This window comes from Sebastes fasciatus, chromosome 8 (genome assembly GCF_043250625.1).
Source record: "Sebastes fasciatus isolate fSebFas1 chromosome 8, fSebFas1.pri, whole genome shotgun sequence".
Taxonomy (NCBI): domain Eukaryota; kingdom Metazoa; phylum Chordata; class Actinopteri; order Perciformes; family Sebastidae; genus Sebastes; species Sebastes fasciatus.
The window spans coordinates 26,810,490-26,831,487 of record NC_133802.1 but is presented as its reverse complement, the minus strand read 5'-3'; the positions used below and the strand labels follow the sequence as shown (position 1 = coordinate 26,831,487).

Below are 20,998 nucleotides of genomic sequence, written 5' to 3'. Positions count from 1 at the left end.
AGATTAATCAACAATGAAAATAATCGGTAGTTGCAAGTTTTAAAAAAAATTCCAATTAATGTAGCAAAAGCAAACTAAGATAATGAAATCTATTTAATTGTTTACTGGTATTTCAACATTTCTTTGAAAAATACTTCCATACAAAAACAGTTTACCATTTTAGCCACCATCTGCTGTGTACAAACACGTATAGAGACACACGGTGTGAAACAGTGACAGAAGTGTGAAAGAGATGAGTAAGAGGCTGAATGTGAGCGCTGATGCAGAATACAGCAGGAACAAGTGAACCCTCCGTAGATGTAGCAGCCTAACACAGAAAGAGATAAAAAGAGGAAGTGTATTTGTGACAAAATCAAAACAGAGAGAGTGTGAGCTAAGAAATCATTTAAATCTGAACTACAATTTTCATGTTTAAACCTCAACTGAAGGGTTACATGGTTCACATGATTCTGTAGACTCAAAAGTGCACAGTAGCAGAGCTAATGCTACTTTAGTTCCTGAAAATGTGACTGCCAGGAGATGAAACATTTTCACTTAACTGTACAAGTTTCTGTTTTCATAGTGTCAGTCAGGTTACATAGTGTACAGTCCAGCCAGTAACAATGGCTGTAGTCCAGTTGGCCGTCACATGGTGGCGAGGTTGGGGAAACATGCTTCTATGGATTGAGATGAAATGAAACAGTAGCAGGTGGTGGAGCCACTACAAGCCACATGGGAAATATGTTTATCAGTCTGTATTGTTTGTAGTGTTGTTGGTACACGAGGTATTATGTTTATTTGCAACACATGCCGTCAATTCAGGTCGGCATAAGCTGTAAATGCTGTTTTGTGTGCTGAACTGAAAGGGAAAACATGCCCACTGGGCTCAAACCAGCACTGTAATGATCGTGTTTTGGAGCAAACCCACTGAATAACTGCAAGAGGGCCGAGTGTATCGCAGCAGTCCGGGTCAAATAAAGCACAGCGTGTCTTTATGTTAAACACACATCTGAAATAGTAAGAACACTTCCCTGTTCTTACAGTCATGTTGAGTTTGTTTTCTCCAAGGCAACCCTTTTCCCTCTGGCATCTTGGCATGAACCACAGACTGTATATAAAGATGGACGACATGACAGCTCCCCAAAAAATGAAGCCAAAACATCTGGATCGCTGGTGGCTGGCTTCAGTAAAGGTCATAAATCCCGTCCCCTCCATGTTAGTGGATGGGACATGGGCCAGACTAAAAAGTCAAAGTACACGTCAAATACATTTTTCCCAAAGATGATTTCTGTCATTTTAAGTAGTCATCACGCTGATGTATGTTCAAGTTTTATTTTTTTGTGATACGTTTGGTTTTAATTAGCTATTTGTTGCTATAAAAAGAGGCTGAGACGTCATGATTGACAGATGCTCTGAGGGAAGTAGTCGCAGCCAGAGGTATGTGCCAATTTGATCATAAATGTAGTTTAGAGATATCATGGTTAGTTGTTGTGTCAAAATCTGTGGAGACGCGTCATCCCCTTATATATACAGTCCATGGCATGTATTGTATTTCTACTAAGCTCTCATATAAAAGGCTAAGAATAGAGTACATGAGCTAATGGGAGTGTGCACAGTGATGGTGGAGACGGTGCAGGTTAAATGCATGTAAGTGCAGGTTAAATGCATGTATTATCACCAATGGAAGAAACGCATTGATCTGCAGATCAGTTCCTCTCCTTCCTCCTCTCTTTCCTCTCCTGCTTGTAATGTTACAGCAGAAGGTTCCAGGGTTGACCAAACTTGCAAAAATGTATTCCAAATTTGTCCCACCTGAGGCACTTTATCCTACATTCAAAGGATGTCAGTCCTTTGAAGTCAGTCAAGTTCTTTCTTGAGAGCAGAGTGTAGTGAACCTTGATTTAACTAAACTTGAGCGTAGATTTTGATCACGCTTTCTCAAAGGGGAACAAATGTTTCTCTTGTCCTTTCTTTTCTCGTTTTGTCGTCCTCTTCTTCTTCAGTCCGCTGATGCTCCCTCCGTCCTCCTCCGCCTGTCTGTTCTGGGGCCAGGACATGGCCAGAGTCTCAGACGCCGTCTTAGCCGAAGGACTTCCACCCTCAACCACCGCCTCCTCGTCTGACGAAAGCCCGCCAGTCTCCTCTCCGTTAAGAAGGCCCTGGTTGTTCTTTCCGTAACGCTGTTTAAGTCTCTCTCTGATCAGGAGCCCCTTCACCAGCAGAGTCCAGTTGGAGATCACCCGCTGTTCTTTTTTCTGGAAGGTGGAAGAGAAGAAAAGGTGATGTGGTGTTTTGGTGCTGACCAGGTTTTAAATGCTTGTGCTTTAACTTGAAAGTAAGCTGGATCTTAAAGGTTGGTAGTGCTTTTTACAGCACATTTTTTGTTATATTTGTTGAAATTCTCATTATATCCCAAAAGCAAATCAATAAATCAAATGCTCTGACAAAAAACAAAAGAAACATCTGGTATCTGTGGCTGTCGCAGGACTGTAATAATCCCATCCAAGAACGGCCTGTCCCGTGCACTCTTTGCCAGTCTTCCACAAGCTGCTAGCTTGACAGCTGTGAGTACTAACAATAGCCATGTTCATTGTTTATGTTCATAATCATAAATGTTGGGGGAGCGGCTTTGGAGGGAGGCCTGAAGCAACGGAGTGTCAGTGTTGCTGATTTTCTCTCTAGATTTAGGGACTTTTGGAGCTAGTGCTGCTACTTTCATTGGTAAAGGAGAGTAGTTTGCAACACTGGGCTCGGTTTTTCGGTTCATTCGACTCATTTTTATAATCTAGTGTACTCTTGCTAGTTTCTCAACATTATCGACCCGGCCTTTAATAACTAAAGTTCTCACCTTAACTACAAAATCATCAGAACTGCATGGTCATAAAAAAGATATTTGCTTCTACTCAATCAGTCAGTCTCTCACACACACACACGCACACACACACACGCACACACCTCTTTCTCCTTCTGTTTCTGAAGCTCTTGTTCTTCCTCCCAGGCCGCTCTGAGAATCTCCTCGTGCTCTTCACACACAATGTAACCATCAGTCCTGAAACACAAAGAAAATATAGATTTTTACATTTAACACGTTTTCGTAACAACTTCCTTTTTTGTTCTTTCTTAGTTCAGGAGTAGAGAAAACTATTAACGTCTTGTAAGTAGATTGTACAACGTGCAGACTTTGGGGTGTTTGAATTGATTGTTTTAAATATTCACATCCTACCATGGAAATGTTTACAATGGAGTAGAATGAAAAAGTGGAAACTTTCCTGTTGTCAAAGATCACGGTTCAAGTCTCTTCTTAGGATGTTTAATAGTAAATAACGATGTATGTAATAATATTCTGTGTGTTAGAAAAATACCACTATAGATAAAAGCAACTGTTAAATCACTAGTAATAAAGAAAAAACAAGAATTCAGATACATGCAGTGCAGTTGTTAAACCCTGAGACTGGAATGGGACTCAAATCACTGACATGCTCCTGTACTGCTCCCATTTATAATCCCGTCCCATCGGGAGGTTTCTCAGTGTTTTCTTACACAGCGTGCGAGTATCCTCCATGGAAGTCGAAGCCCGTGACAGCAGGGGCGGCGTCCATTTCCAGCTTCCTGGCCACGCGGTTCAGGTTTGGCAGCCTGAGGTGAATACAGCCCACCGGTAACATACAGGGCTTAAACAGGTAGACGTTACCGTAGTCGTTTCGGGGAACCTGAAGGGAACGGACAACTTTTAAACAATACTGCACACATTTGACTTCACATTTTGGTCCATTTTATCGGCTGTATAATAATAACATTCTCTGCTACCTTCCCATCCACAGCTATTGGCGGCTGGTACTCTTCAGTCTGCCATTCTCCAAACAGAGCCAGGTCGTTCTGTTCCTTCTGCTCAGACGCCATCCTGGCTTTACGGGAACGATTAGAGAAGCCCCTCACCATCTGAAAGACAGACGGTGGCATGCTTATACACATTGTCTCGTTATCTACTCAGTTCAATCATACAGCAACCAAACACAGGGATTTGAGACCGACCACAGTCTGTGTGTCACCACAGACAAGTTAGTCTACTAAAATAAGGGCTGTAACTGACGACTATTTTAATTGTCGATTAATCTGTCGATTTTCTCGATTAATCGATCGTCAGAAAATGGTGAAAAATGTTGTTTCCCAAAGCCCAAGATGACGTTTTCAAATGTCTTGTTTTGTCCACAACTCAAAGATATTCAGTTTACTGTCATAGAGGAGTAAAGAAACCAGAAAATATTCACATTTAAGAAGCTTTAAAAAAGCATCCAAACCGATTAATCGATTATCAAAATAGTTGCCGATTAATTTAATAGTTGAATACCAATCAATTAATCGTTGCAGCTCTGATTAAAAATCACAAAACCATGTCTGTGTCAGTGTATATAAGATGATTGTATGTGTTTTTGCTTTCCTGCAATGTCTAACCACTGGCTGAAATATTAAAATGCAGACTCATTCAGTTTATGGCTCTTGTTGCCAGATACCTTTAGTCACAACCATCAGTTCATTGATCCAATTAAGACAAACTGAGATTTAATAGCATCTTTCCTCCCCAAAGCATTCAATAAATGTCACATTACAGAAATGCAACTTCAGCTAGAAATTCTGTTGAAAACAATTCTTCAAGTCACTGACAAGAACTTGGCTTTGTAAAGTCACAAATTTAACTTTGTTAAATGTGTTTTTCATGCTATTTTATCATCAACAAAGTCATGCATTCGAGTTTCAAATCCAGAGGCAATACTACATGTGCCCTGCTATATAATGAATCTCAGTTAAATCTACAAACCTACAGTGACTTTTGTCTACACGGCAGAAAAAAACTATGTATGCTTCCTCTTGAAACTGAATAATATGCTACACAGTGAGGTAAAACCTTTCTCTCTGTAACTCTCAATGCAACTGTTTGGCTACAAATCACATGAGTGATTGTAAGTTATTTTACAGCTCAAAATCAACCAGAGCTCATCCACTTCACATGTTAGCAGGAGAGAATCTAGAGTGGAGGAATGGTGGTTGTATGAACGTCACTGGAGTGTTGATTTACATTTAAAATGAAAGGATTGTGAAGTTTTCATTTTCAGGTTCCTGTAGTTGTTCCTCTTATTTGGTTAACATCGGTCAAATAAAAAATGCTGGACTGATTGGGCAAGAGTGGAATTAAGTTAGAGAGGAACAGAAATAAGAGAAACAAAAGAAACAAACTGAAAGAAGGGAAGTGGTGGATGGAAGAGAAAGAAGAGAAACAAACATATCTGAGAAAGAATATTCTCTCTCTCACCTTAAAAGGCTCCTCTCCTAGTCGGACAGTCTGTGCCTCTTTCAGCCAAGTGTCTCTGGAGTGGAGGGTGTGCACACAATCCCTGAAGAGAAAGACAATTTAAACATGTCTTTCGGTTTATTGTGTATGTGATCAATAAACTGAACTTGAACTTGAGAAATTGTTTATTTTTCAGATTAACTTTTGCTGTATTTTGGTTGTATCTGTAAGTAAGTGAAAACAGTGCCTAACAAACATCAACAGCAGATGTAATTTACTGCTAGCAGATCACTATTAACATTCGAACACCACAGCATCAAGCACATGACAGTTTAACTAATCAAATAGCACCACCTGGTGTTCACCGGTGCTCACTGCCACAGTTAATTCAGACATGCAGGAACCCCACAATGAGATGGTCGAACCTCCCAGACACCAAAACCCGTGCTGCATTCAGGTGCGATTTCTCTACTTCTGAAGTAAAACATTATCACGTTTATAACCAGGACCAAAGTGTAAATACAAGTGGTAAACTGGGACAGAGGTGACGTTTTAGTTCAACACATGGTGGCCTAACAGTCAGTGTATCCATATCCACCCTGTGATTAAAAACATGTCCAATTTGCTTACAAAAAACAAACTGGTTAGTTAATTCCTGGTTTTTATGGAGGCATTGGCCAAATAAGGCATTACTGACTGTTTTCCTACCTGGAGTACACCGGCTCTCCCCTGCAGTACCCCAGTACAGCAGCTGTTGAAGGGTAGATAGCTTCATATTTCAGCATGTGTCTCTTTAAGGCGTAGAGCGGGTGGTTCTTATACTCGGCTATTGAGATCGGCAGGGGTTTGTTCATCAGCTTGCTCTGGAGCTGAGTGGCCAACATGGGGAAACACAGAGAGAAGATGGGTGGTATCAATAAGTATGAAGGAGTGTTAAACCATAAAAATAAGTTCAGATAAGATAAGATCTCTGTCTGAATGTCTACACGTCTCTCCGTCTCACCTCCTTGTCCTCCTTTCGGTCCCTCTCGTCCTCGGGTCCCAGGAACGGCTCCAGCGTTTCCTCCCACCACTCTTCGTCCACCCGCCTCTTCCTGGACGACGTCAACCAGGTGGGGTCGTACTTCCTTCCCAGGTCCTTCACGAAGCCGTCGTCGTCCACCGACACCACGTACGTCATCGGCGCCGTTGCGTTCCGGGAGCAGAGGTGAGGCATCCCGACGCCGCACTCCACATGTACGCAAACCCAGGATGAAGTTTTCTCCAGAAACACCTCCAACCACTCGTCTGCACCAGGTCCCTCCTTCTTTTTCCCACTCCTTCGCTTTGTTTTGTTGCTCGTCGTTCCTTTTCCTTCATCGTCTTCCTCAAAATCCTCATCTTTTACCTGTTTTTTCCCTCCACTACTCCCTCTCTTCGGAGCTGCAGTGTTCTTGCTGTTGGCTTTGCTCTTCCCTTTCCCCTTCCTCCCCTTTGTGGATTCAGCCCCTGCCTCTGAATCCTCACTGTCTTCCTCACTGGTCGCCTGAAACTCCTCTTCATCGCTAAGCCCCTCTTCCTCATTTTCGCCATCGCTGTTACTTTCGTCCTTGTAGCTGACTTTTGAGGCGATGCTGCGGCGTTTTGAGTTCTTTGGCCTCTGACCTCCTGATGTTATAGTCTTCTCCTTTACCTCCTCATCCTCCTTTAGGTCTTTCGTCTTTGCTTTCTTTCCTCCTCGGCCTCCCTTCATCTTTCCCCCTCCGGCCGGTCTCTTGGTGCCGGGAGAGACCTTCGGCTCAGGGGAGGTGGTCTCGGAGGTTTCCAGACTTGTGTTGCTCTTTCCTGGAGCACCGGTAGATGTTTTAGCCCCTTTGCCCTGGAGAAAGGACAACGATATATTGTGTAATCAGTCTGTAATGAACGGACATATGCTGAACTGTGAAAAGTTTTCAGATTCATTAATTTAAATTATTATTATGATATAAAAAATATTTCTTTTATTTACTTTAGTTCAACAAATAATATTTTCATTTCTAAATCTATAATAGTTCAAAGATACATTCTAATCTAACAAATCTATATTAAAATCTGCAAATATGTTTAATACATGTCTAATATCTTTCTGACACATTTTTCTTGTGTTGTTCTTTCACTTTACCAAGACTATAGAAGCGTGAACAATAGGCTAAGGCTATCTCAAATGATTCCAATCTTGTAAGGGGTCCATAGCTGAAAAAGGATTGAGAACGTCTGCTCTAAAGGGCTCAATAACAGATTGATGTACCTTGGCTGACGGGGGTTTGAGAGGAATCGGCTGCAAAGAAAGAACCAGTCGGCAGAACAGCTGCAGAGACCTCAGGACCAACAGGAACAGCTGCAGGAAACACAAAACACACAAGAGCATCATTATTTATTCTAACCTTGTAGGTTCAATCAAAGGCGGAATTTCACTTAATTTAGTTGGACTAGTCTTAAGCCAAAATACCAACATGAGTCATCTCCTGGTGGTTTCTGGCTGACAGGCTGCCCAGCCGCCTCTCCAGCAGAGCCTGGGGGTCCGGATGCTCCTCATAGGGAAGACTGGAGTTGAGGGTGAACGTTGCTCTAAACCTGAAGGAGAAGAAAGAGGGAGAGATGAAGATGGAAATAGAAGATACAGTGGAGATTATACCAAGGTTATAGTAACTGAAAAGGTGACGTTGATTACACATGTGATATATCACATGCACCACACCATTTGAGCAGTCCAGAGATGTAGTTTTGGTCGATGCGTTCCTTGGCGACCATGCCGTAGTGGGCGGGCAGCAGTGACAGAGTGATGGCCAGCAGGTCCGGTTCACTGCACTGACGGCTGCAGAACATCCCGCCGGCTATCAGGCACATCAGGTGGACCTGAGAGTCCAAACAGAGGTTTGCAACAAAACCAAAATCCCGCTATGGTGACTTCAAACATCTGGGTACAACCTGTGTGTTTTCACCTTGTGTATGTCTATCAGCACATCCTTCTTGTATCGATTCATCATCCGCCTCAGATAGGTCTCAAACTCCGCCTGCCTCTTCTGCCTGGCCGACGAGAAGTTATGATTATTAAAGTAAAACAGACAGTTTCTCCATAGAGTGTATACTCAAACACAAATCTAAAGTAAATACATACTGGCTAAGGCTCTTCTTTACTTCTCTGGATTCGGCAAGTACGAGCGGCTAGACAGCACCACTCTGCCAAATTGTGTAAGTTTTAGCCGTACTAACTTGTAACGTTAACGCTGGCAAAATACCTCCTCTATCTAAATCATAAATCTAATTAAATAAACAGTGGTGGTTATGTCAAAGAAGCAACTAAGGTGCCTGTTTGGAGATTGTTTCTGTCTGCAAGTAACATTGGCCGGACTGTGTTTTTTTTTATCGTCTCTATTTATAGGCTATAATTTCATTAGCAGAATAATAAATAACATAAATTTCCCATTATTGGCCGATAATTTATTGGATCAATATATATCATGCATCTCTACTAAAGATATTTTCTGACGCTACATAGAACTGTATTTAAGTTGAGATGGATTTTACTGAAACAAAAATAATTAAACAAAATACTAAAACAGGTCACGATTGAAATACAAAACGTTACAGACTTAACTTTTTAACTGTTTTTTTTTTTTTACATTACACAAATGTTCACTTACTTTTTCCTGACTTCTGGAGTCTCAATCTCTATCTGAACCGGCTGAGAGGGCAGGACGGGTTCTGGTGGTTCAACTGGACCCAGCGGCCCAGAAAGCTCTGATCAACACAGACACACGCAATTATTTTCTCACTTCCGTTTCCCACTTTCCTCCCAACCCTTGTATAGAAAATGAAAAAGAGTCGGAAATGTATTATCACACACAACAAGCTAACACTGTTTTTCTACTGATCTCTTACTGACCTTCAACTTCCTCCCAGTCATCTTCGTCTTCCTCACTGTCCTCCTCCTCTTCTTCTTCTTTCTCTGTTTTCATGGCGTTCATCGTAACCACAGGTGCTGGTGAGGTCACCATGTCAAAGTCATCTTCACTGTCAGTCTGCTCCTCCTTCACTGGCGACACAAAGTATTTACTGGTTTTGACAGCAGTGGCAGTTGTGGGTGATTTGGAGGAGGCTTTCCCTGCTGCTCGTTTTGTGGAAGAACGTGGTTTGGGTTTGACCTTCCTCTCAAGCTTCTCCTCTTCCTCTTTGATGCCATTACCTGTAAGAATAGACAGAAAAAAATTGTTTTAAGCTACAGAGTTTGAGTAAAGATTAAGACTGAGTAGTTTAAAAGGATTGAGTTTGATCTTTTTTCTCTCCTTATATAGTTGAAATCTTTGTGATTTAAAGCCGTTATATTTTGCATCAATGAATCTCAACCACGTTAATGCAAAACAGAAGTATGATCACCACAAACAAATAAGATCACCAACATAGACGACCTGTCCTCTATCAGCCTCTGCACTGCATTTTATATTGTGTAACATTTAAAAGGAAATTTGTTAAAAAAAATAAAGTAAAGTGGCGCTGTGTCGGTAGAAAATGAACGTAAATCTCAGTTTCTGGTGAGGGGCCACAGGAAAAGATCATTTTTTACAAGATTAAAAGCTAAATACGATCAAAAGAAATCAAACAGTACAGTGGAGGTGGTGGTTGGGGTCTTCCTCACAGCAGGAAGCAGAAAGACTTATGGGAATTATAGTCACAGTTTATGAATCACTAGTCATAAAACATAAAAAGTATGAAACACAAGCTCGAAGCTACATATCATCTCAACCAAAATCTCATTTGTTTACGAGGCAGATTAAAAAAAAGAATTTGTGCATGTGCATGCATGCAATATGCATATGCATGGTGCATGCTTTACACACTCAGGACAGATATGGTCCTCTGGTCCCACACTTACAAAAACAGGTCTCATGTTTTGATGAAGTGGAGCACAGATGTGTATCGGGGCCAACAGATCCACTCCAGTAACCATCCATATCACCCACACATGCACCTGCACTCTGGTCTATTTTTGGTGGCAACAATAATAAAATATGTATGAACACAACTTAAATCAAACAACACTGCAAATGTGTTTTTAACCTTTGAAGATCAGCACTTACAAAAACCTCATATTGAGGTCATAATAAGATTGGTTAATTCTCTCTGGAGTCATATTGTGATGATATACTTTATGTATGTGATGTTTTAATTTTACAAAATATTGTTCAAATGATTGAGTCCAAACAAAGTTAGTTATTGAAGTTTTTGTTTTACATGTATGAAGGGTTTTGTCTGATCTGATGTATGACAAGTGACAACATAATTTTAATTATTTATTACATTAAACATCTGTTTTATAAATTTTTTCTTCATGTGTGTTTTTAATGTATATTTCCCATATCACACTATATAATAATAATGGAAAAGTATCTCATTTTATTATATCTGATCACTGAACCTACATCACCAACAACAATTCCATGCATTGATAACTCTAGTCTGCATAGACAATCATCTATGATTCACAACCTCAGATATATATATATATATTTGTAAATATATATAAATATATATATATTTATAAATATATATATATTTATAAATATAAATATTTATATATATATATTTTAATATATATATATATATATATTAATATATATATATATTATCCATGTGTGGCCCATTCTTCTGAAAAAAAAACTTTAATTTATGCATAATCTCAGGGTTCATTACTGTAGACACCCTCTGCTGTTGGAAGGAGTAAACTGACCCTCTTTACTTTATAATCTCAGTTATTCCCACACAGACAAACACCAGTTAGTAAACTACATGTGTTTTTCCCATTCATTCAATTTGTTTTATGCAAACTTCCCACATGCAGCATTAAAACAGGGAGCATGTAACTGTATGTGTGTATATAGCTTGACAGATGGGAGTGTCCTGGCCTTTCTTACCTGCGTCTTTCTTCTTCGTCGCTCTCTCTTTAGCTCCGCTGCTCTTCTTCTTCAACACCTGCTTCGGTCTCTTTGTATGGGCCTCCGTCTCTACGTTCTCTCTCCGCTTCGCCATGCCGCTGTCTGTCTTTATGTCCTTTAATATCAATAAAAAATCACTTTCTTTCAGTTTAAATGTGTTCTGGTAAAAACTAAACGGGCTAAAAGTCCCTCAGCTCTCCACATGGTGTAGTAAAAGGGAAGAGAAACAGCAGTTATCCAACATTTCTCTCTGCAGCTTTCATAACAAGAGAAACTCAACCCGGGTTGTTTTGGAGGTAGGACTCTGACGTCACGTCCGCTCTTTCTTCTTCCACGCTATTAAATGTTGCACATATAGATAACAGATACCAAACAGTTTTATATTTATGGTTGCACCAAGCAGAACAACTTTTTTTTCTTCTTTTTTTTAACATTTTTAACATTTATTTTATTTAACCTTTATTTAACCAGGTTAGTCCCATTGAGATTAAGGACCTCTTTTCCAAGGGGGACCTGGCCAAGACGGTCAGCAGCAAGAACACAAAGTTGCAGACACAGACACAAACAGAGACAAAATACAATTTACAAACACTAAAAGCACTACAATTTGCATTAAAAGAGAACTATCTAAAGACAAATGGAGGGACAAAAAGGAACAACAACAAGGGGGCTAAAAACATTGGCATGCCATAGAGTCTGCTTCTAAAGCCTTCATTTTAGATTTGAAAAATAAAATGTACAACAATAGCCTATATGTCAAGTGATACACCATCAGTTGTAGGCTCGTAAGAAAATAGAGCACAATTATAACCTAATAAAATATAAAAAAATATATATATAATAAAATTAAATTGCTAAAGGGTCTTTTCTATTATCTCTATGACAGGGTTTCCCAAACTTTTCCATGCCAAGGCCCCCCAAACAGTATTAGCTCATGGCCAGGGCCCCCTTAAAAACCTACTGACAATACTACAGCAAATATAAAAAATAAATAGATATTTATTTATTTATTCGTTTATTTGACAGGGACAATACATAGGCATTGTGTTTAACCGATGCAACGTATATAGGACTTCTAGCCATAGCTAATTTGCAGACCTTGTCCCTGGTTAGGCTTTTAAGAAAAAGAAAATAAATTTAAAAAAATACAGAATAGCACATCATACATAAAATCACATAATACAACATCGTACATTACATTCAATAATCAGTGATCACAGGTTTGGTTTAGTTTCAGCCAGTGTTTCACCTTTAAATAAAATAAAACTGTTCTTAGCAAATACGATTATGATATGTTACATATTATTACAAGTTGTATGTATTATTATTATTATTATTATTATTATTTTTAAAATATGTATTATTTTTTTGCATTTTCCCTCATCTTCTCTCCAATTTGCTGAGGTCTTTCTGGTGGGGCTTGGATCCCCACTTTGAAAATCACTGCTCTAAGGCATCAATAATGTTCAGTAGTTTTTTTTTATTATTGTTTTTTGCTGTTTTCTTTTTTCATATAATTAAGTGATTTGCAGCACAGTGCTAGCTCTGTTCCCTTATTTTATTGTGCAAATTGTAGACAATTTACACATTTGCAAACATGTGCCAAAACCCCGTGCATTTTGTCTGACTGAATGAGAAATTCAAATCTGTTGTGAATAACAAACTAATTGTTCAGAGATCTGAGCTCATTGTTTTGAAAATAAATAATTCCCATTCAGAACCGAGCCAAAGTGAATGAGAAAAACTGTAACTGATAGGCAGCTTTATATATTAACTGTGTTTATGTAATATCACATTATGGACACTGAGGGGCAATGTTGTGCTCTATATATATGAGGCTTAACTATTGTACCACAAGTCACCAGTGAGGTGTTCCTGAGAGGCCATTGTCTCTGTTCCAGCTCCTCCCGATATTAAAGTGTCATCTTGAGCTTTGACAGCTTTGCAGTGACACATTAATAACCACATTCATGGTTTTTCATAAAAGAGAAACTCATTATGCCGGGCGGCTTCACAACCATCTGGCAACAATAGGGGTTAGTTTATTTTTTAGATTTGAAGCATTTAGCCAGAGGCATACATGAGTTCAACAAATGGAACAATCCAGTCTCTAGATCCACAATATTAAAGACAGCTGGCCTGAAAGGGCCAAACCAGATTTAGAAAAATGTTATTATGCACGGTGTTATATATAAACTTGAAACAATGCAAAACAGTAATGTAATTTACAGAGCTCTAGGCCAGAGCCACAGTCCTGCTTAGAGCTGCAATGATTAATTGATTAGTTGTCAAATATTCAATTAATCAGCAACTATTTTGATAATCGATTACTAGGTTTGAGTAATGTTTTAAGAAAGAAAAGGTAGACATTCTCTGATTGCAACTACATAAATGTGAATATTTTCTGGTTTCTTTACTCCTCTATGACAGTAATATCTTTGAGTTGTGGACAAAGACATTTGAGGACGTCATCTTGGGCTTTGGGAAACACTGACCGACATTTTTCACCATTTTATAGACCAAATAACTAACCGATTAATCAAGAAAATAATCAACAGATTAATCAAAAATGAAAATAACTGTTAGTTGCAGCCCTTGTCATGTGACAGGTTAACTAACAAACGTGTGACTATAATTTATGATGACTTCATTACTGATGTACTCTTCTTAATTTATTATATATATCAGTGATTTGTGTCACTTTCTCTTGTAATATAAATAAACTAGAGTCAGTGTGCCTACAGGATTGTGTTGAAATAAAGCAATTCTCCGACAAGAAAATTATATAATTTATGGATTCTTGTGCACATTTTATTTTAGCTTTTGCACAGAAACACAAGACCATTAGCCAAGTCTTGACAAAATCACCAGGCTTAGTAGCCAGGTCTGAAAATAACATGACAACAACATGACAGTAAGTTTCCACCTATATGCGATTTCAGGTCATCTGAAGCAGATGTGACAGATTTCTGTCTATTTCTATTCTATTTTACCTATAAGTAAATGTGTAGTAGGTAAAAGTGCAATGCTTCCCTTGTTTTGAATGGAAAATGTGCCCAAGCCTGATCTCTGATGTGATTCTGTTCTATTATGAAGATATTAAGAATATATTGTTTTATTTTTTTTATGAAACTTGAGCATCACAATATATCAGTCTCACCTCATTAACAAAAATATTTGATTAAATTAAATTCACATCTCATTTGCTATGCCAGGAGGACTTCAGACTCTCATTCCCTGAATCCAGACATTTCCTGGGAGTTTCACTGCCTTCCTTCCACCCAGTGCATGCTGGGATACCCTCCTCATCCCACTGGGACCCTGAATAAGAATTAAGTGGGTAAAAGACCGTGACCGAATGAACGCTACGAGTTCTGCCTCTTCAGTCCGAATCAATTCAGACTGAAGAGTCTTCTAATTTCTTATATATATGTATCAGTGATTTGTGTCACTTTCTCCTGTAATATGAACGAATCACAGAGTCAGTGTGCCTCGATGATTGTGTTGAAATAAAGCAATCCTCAGACAAATAAGAAAATAATGTAATTTATGGATTCTTGTGCACAGTTTATTTTTAGTATGATGGTGAATGGATGCTACAGCGTGCACAAAAACATGAAACCGTTAACCAACTCTGGACAACTATTAGGCAAAATCATCAGGTCTGAAAATAAGTATAATCACAAGCAGAAGAGTTACTTTACAGTAAGTTTCAACCTATATGATTTCAGGTCATCTGGAGCAGATGTGACAGATTTATGTCTCTATTTCTATTCTATTTACCTAAATGTGTATTAGGTAAAAGAGAGGATTGTATAATACCAATGAGGAGGACTGGACAGTCAGCGTTTTTCAGTGAGAGCAGCTCACACATGGAACCGACTGTGACAAATATCGTTCATTTAAACTTAATTTAAAATCATGGATAAAAGACAATTAAGTGTGCAACCATACTCTGTAAAGAAGAGTGCTCCGTTCTATGTATTGTCTTTGTTTTAAAGCATTTTATGTTTGTATGACTTGTGCTTTGATATGTACAGTATTACCGTTCTTGTTTTAATGTATTTTATGTGTCTTTTGTCATTATACCTAACCAGGGACTGCAGTTGAAAATTAGCCAAAAGGCCAAAACTGGCACATTTACAGAAATGTTTATTAATGTACACTGTTCCTGTAAACTGTATAGATAAATAAAAGGTGCAATGTTTCTCTTGTTTTCCATAGAAAATGTGCCCAAGCCTGTTCACTGATGTGATTCTGTTCCATTATGAAGGTATCATGAATATATTATTTTATTTTTTTATGGATCTTGAGCATCACAATGTCTCAGTCTCACTTCGTTAACAAAAAGATTTGATTCACATCTCATTTGCATGGGTTTCCTCACAACTATGTCACCTCAGACTCTCTCTCTCTCACTCTCTGGCTCCACACTTGAGAATAATGTGGCTTTAGTCAGCCATTTCCTTGGGAGTTTCACTGCCTTCCACCTAGTGCATGCTGGGATACCCTCCTCATCCCACTGGGACCCTGAATAAGAATTAAGTGGGTAAAAGACCGTGACTGAATGAACGCTACGAGTTCTGCCTCTTCAGTCCGAATCGATTCGCTTCATTTCAGTTCAATTTCATTTTCATTCTGCTCTGTTGTGATCCGTATCGATCATGTTGGAGGATTCTGGAGCAGATGTGTGTGTTTCACTTCAGAGAGCCGTCTGTCAGCCGATACAGTCACACAGCTTCAGACCGACTCGCTGCAGTCGGGGGCCTGATGGGACCACTTCGGTCCTGATTGTGTGTGTATGCATAAAGCACGATACATATGCATACCTACTGCATACGTGTTGATGTGTGCAGTGAGTGTGCCTCCATATTTCCGTGTGACAGGTTTTCGCTTCACGCTCTCCTGGATGTGTTCACGCATTTAATGCCTTCTGTGAGCATGTGGGCTCTTGAGTGTGTGCTTGAACATATAGTTGTGAGTGTTTATGTGAGGTGACAGGAGTCCATGGTCCAGCGCGCTGTGCTTCCAGCGCGGTGCATGGCTTCCATCCCTATATGAACCATTAGTACAGTCAGATAGGAATAAAAAGCCATACAGCGCACTGGGCATTGGGAAGACTGGATTTTAAGAGCAAGGACACACAAACACTCACAAAGTCAGATGATTGATGGAAAGACACTAAAATGAAAAACCCCATGGGGCCTACAAAACTGGAAGAGAGGATAACAGCAGGTGAAGGAGAGCTGGGCCCTGTATGCTGGGTACACGGCATCATACTGGGCCAAGGACTGGTCAACGGTTTGACCAGAAGACAGATGGAGTGAGGGAGGATGAGTGATACCACCCTGTGTTGAGGTGTGGCAACAGGTGCAGCATCCGCCTTTAGTGTTATCTATCTCCAATGCAGCTGGACTTCCAGCTGTGCAGCTCTTGGCTCGAGAGGATCACACAGAACTACCCTCGTATATGAAGAATTTGAAGAATCTTGACATGTTAACCTTCACACATTGCCATGTTTAGACGGTGCGGCCACATAAAGTCCCCTTTTGGATATTGGGTTACAGCATAGGTTCCATTCCTACATATTCATACCACATATTACACTCTTCTCTTCTTCGTCTCCTCAAGTACAGGTACATCACTTCTCCACCCCTCAGCTTTCCAAGGGCACAAATAACACACTTGTTAGCACAGTAGAAGAAGAAGAAGTGTTGTAATCTCTAATGCACATACCTTCTCCCCTCATGGATGTCTAGACCTTGAAAAGAAAGAAAGAAACAGAAACACTCATCCAGTTGCAAATGCATTCATACAAGTCTATTTGAAATATATGTTGAGATTTAGTTTCGTCCTTGGCAGCAAGTATCTGCAAGTATTGGAAATACAGTTCAAATCTTTATACATTTTTTAACCAATTTTGTTTATTTTGAAACATATACTCTCCAGATGCGCTCGGCATAATTTAAATAAATTAAATTCAAACATTTCTTGTGCATTAGAACGAAAGTGTTTGAATGTCTTAAAGCAGCCGTAACTTTTATTTTCCTGTGAAAAGATCAAACCTGTGCCACAAAGTTTAGTATCAGTATAAATCCAACTGTTAGGATTTTTTTCTTCTCTCTTTAAGAGGAGGGGTCAACTCTTCCACCAATGAGCTCTGTGGCACCTGTTGTCCTCTTGGATGGGAACCACATGCTGCAAACTCAACCAGATTAAACACATTTTTATCAAACCAATCTTTCAGAGAGAGTCACAACCTCCTCATTCTGCCACATATGGTCACTTGTTTCATAAAAAAGTCGATTTTAAGACTGATTAGAGACCAAATAAAAGGGAGTGAAGGTTATGTTTTGTGCAATATATTTGTGAAATATAAAATAATCCCTCTCATCTGCTTGAAACACACATCCTGCTCTGCTCTGCTGCATTCTGGGGGCCTCATATAGCTCCAGGAATAACTTGGATAAAGGAGATTGAGTATTTGGCAAGTGATTGCATTAAAACTAAAATAAAATCTTTACAAGTCTCGAGTAGGTTATGTTATTATTGTTTTTCTACAGGAATAAAGCCTGGGAAAAACTCATTCCTGTCGCGCCTTAAGAGGCTTCACAACTTCAAGGAGCGGATATGAAATAAATCCAATTACCGAGCTGTCAATCAGGACGCTAATTAGTGCGACTCCGGCAGACTAAGTGGCATCAAAGCAGGAAAACTCAAAATAGAGGCGACGAGAAAAAGAGACAGAAAAGAAAGAAAAGAAATCACACAAAAACCGGGCAAATTCGTGGCTGAAAACATAAGAACTACCGCAAATAAACCTCATCAGACGCTTCCTCACACAACCTCTAGACGGGCTGCTGCTATTTCTGGATTGCCACACAGACGAACAACTGCAGCTTGTGGAGAGAGAAAAAAAAAATGAAGAAGAGGAAGAAGAAGGGAGCATCCATGCATCCGAGCCGGGACACCGCGCAGGTCCTCCTGTTAACCCCCTCCAGCTCCCTGCGTCCTCCAGCTCCGGGTGATCCGAGCAAACAGGATCCGGCTTCAAACAGGTGGGCTCATCCGGGATTCTGCTGGGGCTTCTGGTCGCTTCTGAACAATTTGTCCAGAATAGTAGTGTGTCCCCTGCTCTGTTCTCTTGTCCAAAAAGAAAAAAGAGAGAGAAGGGGGTCTGTGGTGATGCTGCTGCTGCTGCCACCGGTGGATGTGTGGAGTTTGGTCGCCCCTTTACGCATCTGTGCGTATTTCCATTCAGCAGCAGAGGCAAACACAGACAGAGCGAGGGAGAGGGAGAGAGAGTGAGGGGAGGGAGGGAGGTGTGGTGGAAAAGGAGAGGAGGAGGAGGAGGAGGAGGAGGAGGAAGAGGAGGGGATGAGGTAACAAAAGCCCCCTGAGTGAGGAGGAGCCAACGAGAAAGAGGGATGAGAGGGAGAAAGCAAGGAGGGGGCATCATCATACCTGAACAGGAGACCTCCCTCTGTTTCTCTCTCTGTGTGTGTGTGTGTGTGTAGACAGACAGAGGGTGTGAGGGAGGGGAGGCTTATGTTGCCTCAGTGACGCGCAGTGTTAATAAAAGCCGGGCAGAGGGGCTGAATAAGGCTCTTTTCTGTCTCATTCAAATACCGCCAGAAAGCACTTTCATTCTGCTGATAAAGTAGAGAGAGAGAGAGAGAGAGAGAGAGAGAGAGAGAGTGTGTACGGTGGCACGGTGGAGCGAGGGAATGTGTGTGTGTTTGAGTGTGTGTCCATCTGCATCTCCATGTGTTTGCCCTCGCTCTCCCTCTGTCTCTTTCACTGGCATTTACACTGCGAGCAGCCAGACAAACAGACTGGCTGGCTGGGTGTACGGCCGATAAACAGGAGCTCCAAAGTCAGACAAGAAAGTAGAGATTGGTAAAGAAAAGGAAAAATGAAGTTGTAGGCATGTAATATAAAGGTTAAAAGATGAGGAGAGAGAGACATGGTGAACAAGTGTGAGAGGAGATAGACAGAGGTGCAAAAAAGATGGAGAATAAACAGTCCTCTTTTCAGAGACAAGAGGAGGGTAAACAAAAGGGGACGCAGCCCAAAACGTCTAGAGACAAGACATAAAGACACGAGATGAAGGGGAAAACATAAAGAGGTGAATAGGACAAGAAAAGGAGAGAATAAGAGAGGGGATTTGGGAGAAACACTTCACAGGGATAAAGTGGAAATACTTGCTCTCAATCTCCCCTTCCTCCTCCTCTTCTTCCTCCTCCTCCTCCTCCTCCTGTTCTCAGGGGCTCAGCTGGAGTTGCATTCCAACGCGTCGCTCTCAATCCCCGTTACTCCCGGCAACACAGTTCCTTGATCTGGTCCCACGTCATGCCGGGCAGAGGAGGAGGAGGTAGAGGAGGAGGAGGAGGAGGAGGAGGAGGAGGAGGAGGGAGGCATGAGGAGGAGGTGAAGGTGGGATCCTACGAGGGGGGAGAGGAGGAGTGGAAGACAGGATTGATGGTAAAATGGTTAAGAAGAAGAAGAAGAGGAAGGAAACACAAGGGGAAAAGTGAGAGGAGGCGAAGGAGGTGACAGAGGACACAAGAGGGAGAAGAGGGGAAAGGATAAGGGGATGAAGAGGAGGAGAGAAAAGGCCAAGATATAAAAGAGAACAAGAGTAGGGAGGGAAGGATGCAGAGGGGTGAGAAAAAGGAGGAGCGACTATGTGTGGGAGGAAGAAATAGGAGGAGGAGATGCAAAAGAAAGACAGAAAATGAAGTGAAGTCGTAACTCCACCATCCCTTTCCCCAGTCCTCATTCCATATTATAATCAAATTAAAAAGTAAAATCACTGTTAAGGATCATTTGCTTCTCTTGAGGCCATTAAAGTCAGATGGGTTTGTTCTGAACTGCCTGGTTTAATAAAGTTCAATAAACTAGAGTTAAATAGAGTGAAAGAGAACGATGGATATGAGAATAAAGACTGAGGTGACACAGCACACAAAGCATTCGGAAAGTTCTGACAAAATGTTTCCAATACCAGACAGGTGGGACGTGCACCAATTATCTATATCTAGATAGATAGATAGATATCTAGATAGATAGATAGATATTTTGAAGCCTCAAATTCTGCATTTTGGCCATCGACATTTTCGTTATTTGCACACCAGCTATGAGAGGGTGGATCTAAGTACAACTGAACGCTGAATAAGACATTTTTAAGCGACCAAAATGGTTATAATTACTTTCATGAACTGAAAACACACTGTGAGAGGGTTAAATTTGTAAGATGAAAATGCGGACAACTCCCAGACCGGACAACGCCGTGGTAGCGACCTGTCAATCACAAGGTAGCCACGCCCTAAAACATACCCTGCTTTATGGTCTATTTGACTCTAAATGGGACCATAATTTACTAAATGAACATCATGCTGTATTGAAGAAGACTTGAAACTAGCAATTGAGACCATAAACTCATGTTTACAATGTTTACTGAGGTAATAAATCAAGTGAGAAGTAGGGTCTCATAGACTTCTATACAATCAGACTTATTTTCGCAACCAGAGGAGTCGCCCCCTGCTGGCTATTAGAAAGAATGCAAGTTTAAGACACTTCAGCATTGGCTTCACTTTTCAGACCAGAAGGTTGTCCACTGTGTGCTACTGAGGATCAATAGTCGGTATTCCAACCAAACACACAAGCACTCCTTCAAGTAGAAGATAACTAAGCAGTGAAATCAGCTGCAGAGGTGATCAGCTGGATGAAAACCTGCAGACTGAAGACTCTTGATGGAAAAATGGCCCTAAAGCCACACAAA

The 20,998-nt window shown here is 40.5% G+C and overlaps 1 protein-coding gene across 2 annotated transcripts; it reads right to left on the bottom strand.

The window, feature by feature from the left end:
- Positions 1–1,454: 1,454 nt before the first annotated feature.
- On the bottom strand, positions 1,455–11,532 carry xpc (xeroderma pigmentosum, complementation group C). 2 transcript variants are annotated; one of them, XM_074644689.1, is made up of 14 exons: positions 11,197–11,532; positions 9,171–9,470; positions 8,929–9,025; positions 8,227–8,311; positions 7,983–8,140; positions 7,738–7,858; positions 7,533–7,622; positions 6,270–7,124; positions 5,975–6,135; positions 5,288–5,369; positions 3,787–3,918; positions 3,520–3,689; positions 2,935–3,028; positions 1,455–2,234 (listed from the first exon to the last, which is right to left on the bottom strand). In XM_074644689.1, exons 1-14 carry the CDS (start codon positions 11,309–11,311, stop codon positions 1,908–1,910), a joined length of 2,787 nt encoding a protein of 928 aa, XP_074500790.1. In that variant the 5' UTR covers positions 11,312–11,532; the 3' UTR covers positions 1,455–1,907. The 2 variants fall into 2 exon arrangements, with proteins under 2 accessions (XP_074500790.1, XP_074500791.1); XM_074644690.1 differs by having other exon boundaries at positions 2,013–2,227; positions 2,927–3,028.
- Positions 11,533–20,998: the final 9,466 nt, after the last annotated feature.